We start from the raw sequence: 16041 nt of genomic DNA on the forward strand, positions 1-16041 counted from the left end.
GATTACTTTTTCATAAAGGCTTTCCCTGACTGTTGAACTAAGTTTTGTGTACATAGTTTCTTGTACTTGCTCTGTCAACATTTATTATATTTTTAAGACATCTTTTTTTGAGATTTACATATCATAAAATTTACCTATGCAAAGTGGCTTTTGGTATATTCACAGATATGTGTGACCATCATTACCACAGTTGATTTTAGAACATTTCCATGAATTCAAAAAGAAACCTTGTACCCTTTAGTTATCACCCCCCTTTTCCCTCCCTTCCAGTCCTAAGATACCACTAATCTACTTTCTATCTCTGTAGGTTTGCCTATTTTGGATGTCTCATATAACTGGAATCATAGGATATGTGACCTTTTTGACTGGCTCCTTTCACTTATTATGTTTCAAGGTTCATTCACGTGGTAGTGTTTATCATTGTGTTTTTCATTTTTATGCCTGGATAATCCTCCATTGTATGATTATATCACATTTATTTACACTTGTTACATTTTATTGTAATTGCTTTTAATGTCTGTCTGTCCCCTAGACAATAAGTTCCATGAAGGCAGAGCTGTGTGCATCTTAATCACTTTATCCCCAGCAAATTATTTATTGAATGGATGCAAAACTTTACTAAGTAGTCTGTTGTCTCTGTCATCTACAGAATTTCTTGTTTGTTTTCATACAACTGCCTGAAGCCCAAAAGTGGACCCTCCAGTCCTAATGTTCTAAAGGAGTTGGTCACTGTTTTGGAGCATTTTAAAGATTCGTATGGCTCATGGGAGTGTTAGAGATCCTCACTGTGTTTGTATGTTCATTTACTCAACAAATACTCATATAGGTATTTATTAGAAATTTTCTTGTGGTAGACAGTGTTAGGTGGTAGGGATATAATAGTGAACAAGACAAACGTAGTTGCTCTTGTCCTGGGGACCATATTCTAGTTGAGGGAGATAGATAATAAACACACAAATAATAATATAATTTTGGGAAGAAGTAAATGCTATGAAGACATTAACAGAGCATGACACAGTGACTTGGTAATGACGGTGGGGAACTTCTTCAGCTAGGCTAGCCAGGAAAAGGCTGGGAGGAGGTGACATTTGAGCAGAGGTCTGAATGATGAGAAGAAGGTGGCCACATGAAAATCAGAGAGAGAAACATTTCATAAAGAGGGAACAGGTACAAAGGCTGAGTTGGGAATGAACTGGATATATTCAAGGGTTAAAAAGAAGGCCTGTGTGTCTGAGTGTGGTAAAGGGTTAAAAAGAAGGCTGGTGTGGCTGAGTGTGGTAAATGAAAGAGAGAGTAGCAAGAAATGAAACTGGAGAGACTGGCAGAGGCTGAATCATGTAGGATGCTACAGGTCATCAAAGAAAATGTACAATTAGAATGAAATCCACAGGGAAGCCATTGAAGAGAAAGCATCAGGCAGGAAAGTGACACTATTTATAATTCAATATATAAATTAATTATATTTATTATATTGGATTGTATCTCTAAGGTCCCTTGCCATTTTAGTAGTCTAATTCTAGTTTATCTTCATCTGGGCTTTATTTTGAATGAATTTGGCAATTTCCAACGTTAATTTTGGTCTAAGACCTTCAGCATTTGCTGGTAATCCATTGGGGGGAGGCATATTACCACTCTGTTTCTATCAAAAGTGCCCTTATCCTCTTACTGTTGGCTCAAGAAAGTGGTTAATAAAGATGATTATCTTGAGTATTCTTAATCTATAGGATGAGATAGGGGATATTTATAAGTTTGGATTCTCATATTATTGTCTTATCCAAATATATCCATTTCTTAGTATAGTGGTGGATTTTACTTCACCAGTAGAAGGGCAGAATGACATGTTCAGTGACGTAGTGCCTAACATATGGGAGTTACTTAATAGATATTTCAGAATTGTCCACTAAATAGGAACTGTTTCTGTTGGATGAATTCAGCATAAACCACCAGTTTATGACCTTTGGTGTGCATAATTTGTCATTTAATTTTAACAACCGCTCAGTGGGTATGTGTAGGGCTTCCCACTGTATAAAACAGGAAACCTAAAGTCAAAGCAACTCGCATTGTTCCTCCTGTAATCCTGAAAGCATTTACATGAGGTGGTCCATGTTTCTGATGAAACCGAAGGATAGTGACTTGCCCACCTCCCTATTCCCTTACCCTACTTCCGTTTTCCTACTAGCAGTTATCATTTCTGAATATAATATACATCAATCTGTGCATTTGTTTGTCAGCTCTGCTGGACTGTGCACTCCATGAGGTCAGGGGCTGTATAAGTTCTCTCTTCCTGTATAACATATCACTCCAAAAGTTGGTGCCTTAAAATAATAAATATTTATTATCTCACAGTTCTGTGGGTCAGGAATTCAGAAGCAACCTAGCTCAGTGGTTTCAGCTTAGATTCTCTCATGAGATGGTAGTCAGATGTCAAGCTAGGGCTGCAGCCATCTGAAGCTGGGGTATCTGCTTCAGAGATCCCATGTGGCTATTAGCAGGAAGCTGTATTTTTTTACCATTTGGGCCTCTCCTCATGGCTTTCTCTACTGTGAACAATTTAAGAGAGAAAAAGAAGCAGAAGGCTTTTTGATATGCAACATCTTTTTTACAACACAACACGGAGGTGACAGACTACTGCTGTATTCTCTTGGTGACACAGACCTCTCCTGGGATTTTGTGGGAGGGGGAACACAGGGGTGTGAATAACTGGTGGTGGCTTCCACTGGGGTCATCTTGGAGGCTGGCTACCACAGGTACTTCTCTGGTTTACTATAATAGTAATAGTAATAATAATAGTAATAGTAATAATATTGCTCAAATAGTAATGATAGCAAACCAGAGAAGAGTAAATAGTAAACATCAAGAAAGAGGACCTTGTATTTGGAAGGTGCTTAAATCTTTGTTGAATGAGTAAGTAGATTTAGAGTATATATGAATTCAAAATGTATGTCTTTAGAAAAACAGCATTCATGGAGCTATAAGTTGTTGGAGAGGGACATGGGAAGGGAATACTAAAATAAAAGTAATTGTCAGATGTAAATAGGGGAATTCACTCTACTTTTTATTATATCCCTCAGATGTGGAAACATGAGGGATTTTTTGCACTCTATAAAGGATTTTGGCCAAACTGGCTTCGACTTGGACCCTGGAACATCATTGTATCCTTTTAGAATATGAGAATGACAGCAGATGCTTCAAGTTCCCAGGTAAATTTGATTATTGACACCTTTAGTCAAGTGAGAAACTCAGGCTTTCTAATTATGACCATTGAGGGTGGAACTAAGTAGAGAAATGGCTTTCAGCTGGAGTCCAGTACAAACTAAAGGCAGCAGAAAAGATGTACCAAAATTTCCTCTTTAAAACAAAACGCATACAACCAAATCTGGAAGGGGGTTAAGTTTTTGGAAGTCCTGTTGGGATTTTCCCAAGGAAAGTACATGCTGAGGTGGTCCATATTTCCTACTCCTAACTATGGGACCAAAATAACTGGGGAAATAATAAGACAGAAAACACTCTTAGAGTGAAGGAATCCAAACCAGTAGGGCTCTTTTACTCATGTGTGGATCTCCTTTCTGTAGTTGTGTTTGAGTGCCTCTTTTGTGCAGAGATGAATTGGATATTGTGTGTAGTTTGTGTGTATAGTGGTGAGTATTGCAGGGTTGAAAAGTAGTTCCTTGCTGTTGTGGAGACTGTAGGTTGAGGGAGATAGTATCTCTTCTCCCTCCTTGGGATTGATCTAATCACCTAAAGTCTGTAAGTTACTCTTAGCATTGAATTATAGGTTGCCATTAATGTTCTTCGGGGTGGTGGTGGTGGTGGTGGTGGTGGTAATGTTCTTCGGGTTGGTGGTGGTGGTGTGTGTGTGTGTGTGTTTGTGTGTGTGGCCTGTTTGCCCCTGAAGATGATAAGTATGTTAGTTTTAATCTGTTTTTATTGCTACATGCTAAATCATAATTGGGACATGGTAGAAACTCAGCACCTTCTTGATTTGCCAGGTATTGTTTTTAAAAAGACTTAAGCAAGTGCAACTCAAAAGAGCACAGACTAAATACCTCAATGTAAGAGAATGTAATATACAATTTTAGAACTTAGGTTTTCATTATCAACCCAGTGATCTTCCATGACTTACTCTTCAGTTTTTTATTACATACGAGCAGCTCAAGAGGCTTCAGATCTAAGGACTGAATTAAATGTGAGCCAAGCCCTGCCAGCCTTTCTACTCTTTTCCCTTTTTCCGTGTTCTAATGTATTTTGACAAAGTTGTGTTTACTGAACCACTGGTCTCCTAGGAACCTCCTGGTGGAAGAACCATAGGATGGTTCAGAATTGTTCATGTGTTTGTGTTACCATGTTAACTTTTCCCTGAGAGGAAGTGTTAACATTGAGACTCTGGCCCCAGATTGGTATCTTCTGTGAAGATGGATACTGATGGATGACATTCAACATGGCCTTCTTTTCAAATGTTGGTTAAATGTAGTTGGTTAGCCCCAGACTTGGGCTATAGCAGAAGGCATAGGCCAGGGCAGTTACTGCTATGTATGTTTCAGACCTCGGTTCTCATTAAAGTATTTATTGGCAGAATCACTTTGGCTTTGTTTTCATTTACTTCTTTTTCCTTTGCCAGCTATTTAAGTTACATTCTCCAGAAACTGTTAAAGGTTACTATGAAATTGAGTCTGGACTCTTTAAGTGCATTTATGGGCATAGACAAAGTCCATCGTGTTTTCCCACTGTCACTTGTTGTAATGCTACTTACTTATAAACATTTGGTAAATGGTTCTTTTCTAAGCATGAATAAAGTGGCTCATTTAGAAGTTCCTACAGATAAGTGTAAAAAGAGGCTTAAAATAGAACCTTGCATGCAAGGTTTTATTTTTCTTATAGGCAAAAACTTTTGGCTACTTTCTTGTACTAGAACAGTGCCTAGCACATTGTATGCATTCAAATATTTGTGGATGGAGCTAGATGGTATTGGTTATTATGCTAAATGAAATAAGTCAGTCAAAGACAATTATCATATGATCTCACTCATATGTGGAATTTAAGAAACACAACAGAGGATCATAGAGAAAGGGAGGGAAAAATAAAGGTGAAATCATAGAGGGAGAGAAACCATAAGAAACTCTTAATCTTAGGAAACATACTCATAGGTAGAATATAAGAAATGCAGAGGACCGTAGGGTAAGAGGGGGAAAAACTGAATGGGAAGTCATCGAGAGGGAGACAAGCCATGAGAGACTCTTAACTCTAGGAAACAAACTGAGGGTTGTTGGAGGGGAGGTGGTAGGGAATGGGGTAATTGGGTGATGGGAATTAAAGAGGGTATGTGATAGGATGAGCACTGGGTGTTACATGCAACTGACAAATTACTGAACACTCCATCTGAGTCTAATGTACTATATGTTGGCTAACTGAATTTAAATAAAAAATTTAAAAAAATTTAAAAATCATAGGAAACAAACAGGGCTGCTGTAGAGGAGGGCTGCTGGATGGGGTAGCTGGGTAGTGGACATTGGGGAGGACGTGTGATGTTGTGAGCGCTGGGTATTATATAAGACTGCTGGATCGCTGAACTCGACCTCTGAAACTGGTAATGCACTGTATGTTAATTAATTAAATTTAAATTAAAAAATTAAAAAGTATTTGTGGAATGACTAGTTTAGCTCTTCATCTTTATCCATTCATTGATTCGTTCAACAAACATTTATTGTGTGTCCTAGTTGCTGGGAATATAAAAGTAAGTTAAGAGATAGTCTCTGTTTCCAAGCTCGCATTATAGGAGAAAGAGATATGTAAGTAGATAATTATAGGAGGTACTAAGTACTATGTGAAAGATGAACAAAGTGCTAGAAACAGAGAAGGGAGCAGCCAGTTACCTAGGGGATTGGCCTAAGGCTTCATAGCAGAGATGACATTTGAGGTAAATAGCAGATGTTTCCATGTGGATAAGGCAGGGAAGGACATTTCAGGTGGGGAAATAGGGGAAAGTTCAGTGTAGCTAAAATGTAGGGCAGTGGTTTTCAAATGCTGCATGAGGCAGAATCTTCTGGAGATCTTGTGAAAATGTAGATTTTTACATTTCATTGCCTGAGATCGTAACCTTATTTGGCGCAAAGGCATTTGCCTTCATCAAAAGTACTTGATACAGGTAGTCTTTGGACTACACTTTGGGAACTTGTACAGAACTGTGGGCTGGCATGAAATGAAACACGAATAGTGTGACCAAAAGGGTCAAATTATGAGGGATCTTTATATGCACTAGTAAAGAGTTTGACTTTTTTATCCTGGAGATGAAGGATAGGCAAAAGTTTAAAATAGGGGAATAATATAACCATCCTTTAATTTTTAGGAATATAACCCTATTGTGGAGGGTAGCCTAGAGGGGAGCAGCCCAAAAAAAGTTTAAGACCCACTGAAACTACTCCTTTTTATGTACAGATAGATAAAATATGGTCCACAAAAATGAAGACAATTTGTCCTAAGTCACATAACTGGATTGTGGCAGATTGAGACTAGCATAGTTCTCAGATTTCTTCTGTTTCATTCTACCACTCCATAGTGCTTTCTTAACTAAAGTCTAAACTCTTAACTCAGTCTAAAACTACCTTTTTAAAAATATATACACAATGGAATACTATGCAGCCATCAAAAGAAATGAAATCTTGCCATTTGCGACAACATGGATGGAACTAGAGCGTATCATGCTTAGCGAAATAAGTCAAGCAGAGAAAGACAACTATCATATGATCTCCCTGATATGAGGAAGTGGTGATGCAACATGGGGGCTTAAGTGGGTAGGAGAAGAATCAATGAAACAAGATGGGATTGGGAGGGAGACAAACCATAAGTGACTCTTAATCTCACAAAACAAACTGAGGGTTGCTGGGGGGAGGGGGTTTGGGAGAAGGGGGTGGGATTATGGACATTGGGGAGGGTATGTGCTTTGGTGAGTGCTGTGAAGTGTGTAAACCTGGTGATTCACAGACCTGTACCCCTGGGGATAAAAATATATGTTTATAAAAAATAAAAAATTAAAAAAAAATAATTTTAATAGACTTTATTTTTAAGAGAAGTCTCAGGTTCACAGCAAAATTGTGTGGAAGGTACAGAGATTTCCTGTGTACCCTTACCCCTACACAATGCACAGCTTCCCCCCATTGAAATTCATCACCAGAGTGATTCATTTATTACAGTTAGTGAATCTACAGTGCATGTAATTATCACCCCAAAACCATCATGTACATTAAGATTCACTCTTGGGGTTGTGCATTCTGTGGGTTTTGACAAGCATATGACATATTTCCACCATTATAGTATCATACAGAATCATTTCACTGCCCAAAAAGTCCTCTGTGCTCTGCCTATTCATCCTTCCCTCTCCCCTAACCCCTGTGGTCCACGGATCCTTTTATTATCTCTATGTTTTTGCCTTTTCCAGAGTGTCATACAGTTGGTATGTAGCCTTTTCAGATTGGCTTTTTCACTCAGTAATATGCACTTAAGTTCTTGTCTTTTCATGGCTTGATAGTTCATTTTCTTTTTCTTTTCTTTTGGAGGTACCACAGTGTATTTATCCATTTACCTACTAAAACATGTCTTGGTTGCTTCCAAGTTTTGGCAATTATGAACAAAGCTGTTATAAATAAATATTCATGTGCAAGTTTTTGTGTGGATTCAAGTTTCAGTCATTTGGGTAAAAACCAAGGAGTACAATTGCTGGATGGTATTATAAGAGTAAGTTTAGTTTTGTAAGAAACTGCCAAACTGTCTTCCAATAGTAGCTGTACTATTTTGCATTCCCACCAACAATGAACGAGAGTTCCTCTTTCTCCACATCCTTGCCAGCTTTTGGTGGTGTCAGTGTTTTTGATTTTGACCATTTTTTATAGGTGTGTAGTGGTATCTCATTGTTGTTATTTTTTCCTCTGTCAATTGTCACTTCAAAAAGTTTTTAACTTTAATTTCAAGAGAGTTGACATATAGTGTTATATTAGTTTTGGGTGTACAATACAATAACTCAGCAATTCTATACATTGCTCATTACTCATATGATAAGTGTACTCTTACTCCCCATCACCTAATCCACCCATTCTGCCACCTCCCCTCTGGTAACCATCAGTTTGTTCTCTGTAGTTAAGAGTCAGTTCCTTGGTTTGTCTCTTTGTTTTTTCTTTTGTTCATTTGTTTAATTTCTTAAATTTCACGTATCAGTGGAATCATATGGTGTTTGTCTTTGACTGACTGATTTCGCTTGGCATTATACTTTCTAGCTCCATCCATGTTGTTGCAAATGGCAAAATTTCATTCTTTTTTATGGCTGAATAATATTCCATTGTGTATATATACTTTTTAAGACTACCATACTAGTCAGATACTCTACTCATTCCCGAAAAGATGAGCAAAAAGGAAGCCATTTTTTCACAAGGGTATAGACTGAAAGGTATATTGGAAATTGGTTTTCTATTTACCTCAGCTTAAATGTTATTCCTGTGGGAAAACCTTACATTGATTTTCTCTCTACCAATCTAAATAACTTTCTTCTTTATAATTTCTTATATCACATATTTACAACTACATACTATTATTTGAGTTATTATTTAATATCAGCATCTCCCATTAGTCTATAAGCTCCATTAAAATAGGGATACTTTCCTTCTCTGGAAGGAAAGGAAAAGTGAATTGGTGGAAATCAGAGGGGGAGATGCAGCATGAGAGACTGTGGACTCTGAGAAACAAACTGAGGGTTTTGGAAGGGAGGGGAATGGGGGGATGGGCAAGCCTGGTGGTGGGTATTAAGGAAGGTATGTATTGCATGGAGCACTGGGTGTGGTGCATAAACAATCCTGGAACACTGAAAAAAAAACAAATAAAAAAAATAAATAGGGATGCTGCTGGTTTTGTTTACTGCTGTGTTCTCCATGCCTAGCACTGTTATATGTATTTAGTAAATATTTGTTAAATGAAAAAATGAATTTATCTGTATGAAAAGATCTGATAAAATGCCCAAAACATGGCAAAAATTAAACAAATACTGTGGGATTTAAATGGAATGAAATGAAGTTTTGAATTACTAGATAAAGATGGGATGATAAAGAGTAGGTTATTTTTTTAAGATTTTATTTGTTTGACAGAGATCACAAGTAGGCAGAGAGGCAGGCAGAGAGAGAGGAGGAAGCAGGCTTACTGCTGAGCAGAGAACCCGATGCGGCACTTGATCCCAGGACCCTGAGATCATGACCTGAGCCGAAGGCAGAGGCTTTAACCCACTGAGCCACCCAGGCGCCCCAAAGAGTAGGTTATTAAGGGTAAATAGAGGTGTTTGGGGAGGGAGATGCACCTAATCTTTTATTTATTATTGTTATTGTTATTTTATATAGTAAAGTAAGCTCCACTACCCAGTGGGGAGCCCAATGCAGGGCTGGAACTCATGACCCTGAGATCAAGACCTTAGCTGAGATCAAGGGTTGGATACTTAATCCACTGAGCCACCCAGGTGCCCTAATATACCTAATCTTTTTAAGTGATTATCTGCTCATTCATTAAACATATATCCCTGTTTCATAGAGCTTATTGTGTACAGAAGGGAGACATAACAGAAAGATTAATGAGTAAAATATATAGTTTATTGGATGGTAATAAATCATTTATAGAAAAATGACGCAAAGGAGGAGGAATATTGGGCAAGGTCACATACAGAGAAAGCCAAATTTAAGTCTATAGAGGGGGTGAGAAAAGGAGCCAATCTAGGGTTAAGGCAAATGCACAGGCTCTCAGGTGATAGTCTACAGAGAGTCTGATGACTCATGCAAGAAGTAATGGTGGCTTGGTGAGGGTAGCAACAGTGGAGGCTGTGAGAAGTGGTTGAAATTCATATATTTTGGAGAAGAGCAAATAATGACCCACTAGGGCATGGGACACGGGTTGTAAGAGAGAAAGTGAGCAGTGGTAAGGATTACTCCAAGGCCTGGGTCTCTAGAAGGGCAGAAAATATTTTATTTATTTATTTGACAGCATAAGCAGGGGGAGGGAGAAGCAAGCTCCCTACTGAGCAAGAAGTCCAGTGCAGGACTCCAGCTTAGGGCCCTGGGATCATGACCTGAGCCGAGGGCCGACACCCAACTGACCGAGCCACCCAGGCGCCCCTAGAAGGGTAGTATTGCCATGAAGACGGAGAAGGCTCTGAAAGAAACAGGTTGTTTTTGCTTTGGTCAGAAAAGTACTAATTTTGTCTTGTACATGTTAAGTTTGAAGTGCCTACCAGATTTTTAAAAAAAGATTTTATTTATGTATTTGACAGAGATTACAAGTAGGCAGAGAGGCAGGTGGGGGGGGGGGGGGCGAAAGAAGGCTCCCTGCTGAGCAGAGAGCCCAATGTGGGGCTCGATCCCAGGACCCTGGGATCATGACCTGAGCCGAAGGCAGAGGCTTTAACCCACTGAGCCACCCAGGCGCCCCTGCCTACTAGATTTTAATACAGATGTGGAGTAGGCAGTGAGACATAGAATTGTGGAGTTCAGGGGAGCGGTATGGGCCAGGGAAGTACATTTGGAAATCATCAGCATAGAGATGGCACTTTCATGATAATGAAATCACCAAGAGAGTGTCAGTAGCAAGAGAAGAGGTCCAAGAACTGAGCCTGGGCCGGTCTAGCATAAAACAGTTTGGGGAGGACATCACAGAGGACACTGGTGATGACTAACAACCAGTCTGAAGTATATTAAAAATAAACAATATTTTCATGGTAGAGAACAAGTAAAGGGGCAGGAAGGGCCAATTATTTTCATTGTAAAATTTGAAGAAAAAGAGTTTGCAGCTGATGATCTCTTTATCCAAATTACCAAAGCTTTAAAGATTGATGCCTTTATAGTAGCCGTAATCTCAGGTAGGTGATTCAAATTAAAGAACTTGATTTGTTATTTTTATTTTAGGTGTATTATCCTATCCTATTCTTAGTCATGGATTAATGCAGTATCCGTTCAGTTAACAATATGATGAATAGAGTATTTTGACTGAAGACTGTAGTGAAACTATAATGAAACAGGCTACTACAGTAAGGGTGCCTCAGAGAGTTATTAAGGGTCTAACTGTTACTAAGAACATTTGAAGGGGATTATTTTACATGTATGAAGAATTCAGTGTTTCACAAAAATATTCACCATAGGCTTCCTTTAAGTAACAGCTCCCCATTGTATATTTGAATTGCCATTTTTGATTGAAAAATAACTTTTTAGGGATGTAACAGGTATGAAATAGACCCACCAGTGTCTTTTGAAGGTAGACTGATAAAGGAAATATTTCAGAGTTAGTGAGTACAAGGAAACAATCTTTAAAGGGACTAAGGACTGGATGAAAACCCTTTTTCAAAAAACAAAATAAGACAAACTCTTTATACTGTCAGTTCAATTTATGTGTAAACCTGAAACTCTTCTTTTTTTTTAAGATTTTATTGATTTATTTGACAGAGAGCGAGATCACAAGTAGACAGAGAGGCAGGCAGAGACAGAGGGGGAAGCAGGCTCCCCGCTGAGCAGAGAGCCCGATGCGGGGCTCGATCCCAGGACCCTGAGATCATGACCTGAGCCGAAGACAGAGGCTTTAACCTACTGAGCCATCCAGGTGCCCCCCTGAAACTGTTCTAAAAAAACAAAGTCTTGGGGTGCCTGGGTGGCTCAGTAGGTTAAAACCTCTGCCTTCAGCTCTGGTCATGATCTCAGGGTCCTGGGATCGAGCCCCGTGTCAGGTTTTCTGCTCGGCGGGGAGCCTGCCTCCCCCACCCCTTTCTCCCTGCCTCTCTGCCTACTTGTGATTTCTGTCTGTCAAATAAATTAATAAAATCTTCTAAAAAAAAATCACACCTGGGTTAACTGTCTACCTTTGGCTCAGGTCATAATCCCTGGGATGGAGTCCTACGTCGGGCTCCCTGCTCAGCAGAGAGTCTGCTTCTCCTCCTTTCTCTGCTTTTCCCTTCCTGCTCATGGTCTCTCTCTCTCTCAAAATAAACAGATAAATAAATAAATAGTCTTTAAAATCAATAAAAAACAAATTATTTTTTCAAAAATGCTAGAATGAAAGAGTGTAGCACAAAGATGAGCAGGCACCACTGATTTGAAGGAGAAATAATGATTTTCCTAGATAAAAAGCCCAACATATCAAAAAGAATGCCAGACAATAACAGGAGTTGGCGAGGATGTGAAGAAATTGGAACCTCGTACATTGCAGGAGAGGTTATAAAATGGCATAGCCCTTTTGGAAGACAGTTGGGCACATCCTCAAGTTAGACATAGGTTACCATTAGACCCAGTAATTCTGTACCCAAAAGAATTGAAAACAGGGACTCAGATACATGTACATGTTCATTGCAGCATTATTCATAATAATGAAAAGATGGAAACAACCCAAACATCTATCAACTGATGAATGGGTAAACAAAATGTGGTATATCCATACAATGGCATATTCAGCAGTAAAGAGGTGTATGAAGGGCTGACACATTGCTACAACATGACAGAACCTTGAAAACGTGTTAAATGCAGGAAGTCAGACACAAAACTCCACCTGTTGTATGATCCCAGTTTTATTTATTTTTAAAGATTTTATTTATTAGAGAGACAGAGCCCATGGGGGGGGGTGGGGAGGAGCAGAGGGAGAGGGAGAAGCAGACTCCCCACTGAGCAGGGAACCCAATGCAGAGCTCAGTCCTCAGACCCCGGGATCACAACCTGAGCCAAAGGCAGACGCTTAACCAACTGAGCTACTCCTGTACAATCCCAGTTTGGTTTTTTTAAATAATTTAAAAAAATTTTTTAATAAACATATAATGTATTATTAGCCCCAGGGGTACAGGTCTGTGAATCGCCAGGTTTACACACTTCACAGTATTCACCATAGCACATACCCTCCCCAATGTCCATAACCCCACCACCCTCTCCCTACCCTGCTCCCCCCCACTCCCCGCAACCCTCAGTTTGTTTTGTGAGATTAAGAGTATCTTATGGTTTGTCTCCCTCCTGATCCCATCTTGTTTCATTTATTGTTTTCCTACCCCCCAAACTCCCCACGTTGCATCTCTACTTCCTCATATTGGGGACGATCCCAGTTTTAAATAGAATGTCCAGAATAGGCAAATTTACAAAGATAGAAAGTAAATTAGTGATTTCCTAGGGCTGGGAGAATTGGGGAGGATGACTAATGGGTACGAGGTTTCATTTTGGGATGCAATGGTCTAATATTAGATTATGGTTGATGGTTGCACAACTCTAAATATACTAGGAAACATTGAATTGTATGCTTTGAACAGGTGATCTTTATGGTATGTAAATTACATCTCAATAAAATTTTTAAAAACCTAGCATGTGGTTTAGCTTGATTAGGATGGCCAGTGAGGAATTTCCATGAAGCTGTTTGGTAACAAAATAAAGTTTGATTTATATTAACTCCAGAGGATCACGTGGGTATTTTCCTTTAGAATGAGCAAATCCATTGTGTTACCAGCAACCTGAAGATCAAACCACTGACATTTCTGACCAGGAAACCCCAGGTTTGAAGAGAGAAAATGATGGGCAAAATCTGTAAGCTGTAAGATGAAAAACTTTCAAATTTTTTCCCTTTCTTTTGAGAGGCTAACGCATGAGACAACTCAGATGATAATAGCTAATACTTATATGGCTTTTATTATGTCAGATACTGTTCTAAGTGTATCATGTTTATAAAACTGTTGACATTCTTTCAGACACTCCAGGAGGTAGATACATACTATTCTTCTTTTTAGATGAGAAACGGAGGTACAGAAAGGTAGAATACTTTGTTCCTAGGAAATGACAGACCCAGGATCCTAACCTGGGCAGTCTGGCTCATGAGCCCATGCTTGTAGTCACTATGCTAGAGGGGTACCGATTCAGCCTAGTCCAGGGTCACTTAAAGTTTATGGAAGGTGAACAGTAAAGAATATTGATTTCATTAATTCCCCTATCTTTATAGCACCCTGGGAGAATGAAGGTCAATAGGTTGTTGTGGTGGGTCACTCTTTGACACTTCATTGTAACACTGGCTTTAAATTATTTTCCTGGAGACCTGTAACTGCAATTATGTAATTTTCCTCTTATTCTCTACATTCTACTTCCCTCTCTTATCTCTGTTGGCCTTTCTTCTCTACAACCTCCTTCCTTGTGAACCCACCCCTTCTGTCTCCAGTCTAAGCACAGTTCACCATACACACAGGAACATGTTTTTGTTGTATGTTGTACTGTTTATTGGAGAACTTGTAATTATTGATACAGATTTCACTAGTTTGGAATGGAACAATTTGCACGTGGGGCTAGACTTCTCACCCTCTCTTCTCTAATGCAAACAAGTGTGGTGTTAGGCTTATAAACAGATTTATGGGAGGAATTATTAAACTTACTGAAAACCTGATTATAAATACTTATTTTCTATTTACTAAAGTATATCACTTAAGGGGTAATATTTTTTGCTAGCCCAGCCTCTTCAGGATATTGCATGTAAGTTAAAGTCATAAAATTGCTTTTTTAAAAAACAAATATCTTCTCATAGTAGCTACTCTGTATTAATTCCTGAGATTTCACTAGAGGATTTTTTTTTCCTCTAATAACTTCCTCAGTGTCAGAATTCAGTTGTATTTTGGGCTGAGCCAAAGTCACTGTAGACACTCTTTTTGCATCCTTGTCTTTCCTATTTATTTAGCAAATAAGAAAAACAATTTAATGCATCATTGCTTAAGATGACTAAGAGAGGGGCCCTTGGGTGGCTCAGTCACTTAAACATCTGCCTTTGGCTCACGTCATGATCCCAGGTTCCTGGGACCAAGACCTGCATTAGGTTCCCTGCTCAGCAGGGAGCCTGCTTCTCCCTGTCCCTCTGACACGCGCCCTGCTTGTGCTCTCTCTGTGTCAAATAAATAAAAATAAAACCTTAAAAAAATACTAAGGGACCTGGTAATCTTAAAGTGGTAGTTGGAATTTTGGATTATGAAATAATCCACACTTGAAATAACCTCATAGCCATTTGGATATAATTTCTTGGTTTAGTTTTCTTACTTCTTTAAAATTTTTGAGAGAGAGAGAGAGAGAACGAGCAAGCATGCGAGTAAAGGGGGTGGGAGGCAGAGGGAGAAGGAGAGAAAGACTCTCAAACAGGCTCCACACCCAGTGCAGAGCCCGATGCAAGGCTTGATCTTGTGACTACCAAAATGAAGAGTTGGGTGCTCAATTGTCTGAGCCACCCAGGTGCCCCCCAGTTGTCTTACTTTTTAAACCACTTCCGAGATGACATGACACCAGTTTGCTTTTCTATAGAAAGTGCTTTAGTATTTGTTGAATGGCTCAGTGGGCAAACGTGCAAAAATATTATGAGTGGTAAAAGCACGGTGAACAGTTTTATAAGACAGTGTGGCATTTTATTGGGCCAACGACTGTTATCTCAGCATGTTTATCAGCTTTTTAGTGCCTTAATGTCAACACAACCCAGACAGAAATGGAACTGAATAATGGATTTATTATAGTAAATAGGAAATATGATTCAATCGGATTTTTGGGCAACATGCACCAAATAAAAATTAACCTAAGCAAATAAAGAGACCCTCCTCAGGCTCTTGGTCTTACATGACTTTGGTCCTCTCCAGTGTGCTGGAGTAAATGGATCCTGCCTGCCCTATTGTGTAGGAGGCATTTTAAAGAACCAGGAATTGCTTTGCGCATTAAAACAGACTCTGAGGGGCACCTGGGTGGCTCCGTGGGTTAAGCCGCTGCCTTCGGCTCAGGTCATGATCTCAGGGTCCTGGGATCGAGTCCCACATTGGGCTCTCTGCTCAGCGGGGAGCCTGCTTCCCTCTCTCTCTCTCTTCTGCCTGCCTCTCTGCCTACTTGTGATCTTTCTCTGTCAAATAAATAAATAAAATCTTAAAAAAAAAAAAAACAGACTCTGAGACCCTTAACAGCTGCATTGGTTGTTTCTAGGACTCCTCCTGAGAGGGCTCTTTGAGCCCAGCAGCTGATTATGGTCTCAACAGCTTGTAAATCCAGTGAACATATG

At 39.3% G+C, this 16041-nt stretch overlaps 1 protein-coding gene across 7 annotated transcripts in view; it reads left to right on the plus strand.

Annotated features, from left to right (window-relative positions):
• Window positions 1-16041, plus strand: part of SLC25A14 (solute carrier family 25 member 14) — a 57009-nt gene that overhangs the window by 26614 nt on the left and 14354 nt on the right. For 2 of the 7 annotated variants that reach the window (XM_032330288.1, XM_032330291.1), the window contains exons 10-11: window positions 3072-3152; window positions 4131-4575. The exons of 3 other annotated variants lie outside the window; for them this stretch is intronic. In XM_032330288.1, coding sequence (XP_032186179.1) covers window positions 3072-3152; window positions 4131-4172 — 123 coding nt within the window. In that variant the 3' untranslated portion in view covers window positions 4173-4575. Of the gene's footprint in view, window positions 1-307; window positions 3201-4130; window positions 4576-16041 lie in introns of those variants that run through there. 2 more of the 7 variants (XR_004282478.1, XM_032330290.1) reach the window with 2 other exon arrangements.

Source organism: Mustela erminea, chromosome X (genome assembly GCF_009829155.1).
Source record: "Mustela erminea isolate mMusErm1 chromosome X, mMusErm1.Pri, whole genome shotgun sequence".
NCBI classification, from domain to species: Eukaryota; Metazoa; Chordata; class Mammalia; order Carnivora; family Mustelidae; genus Mustela; species Mustela erminea.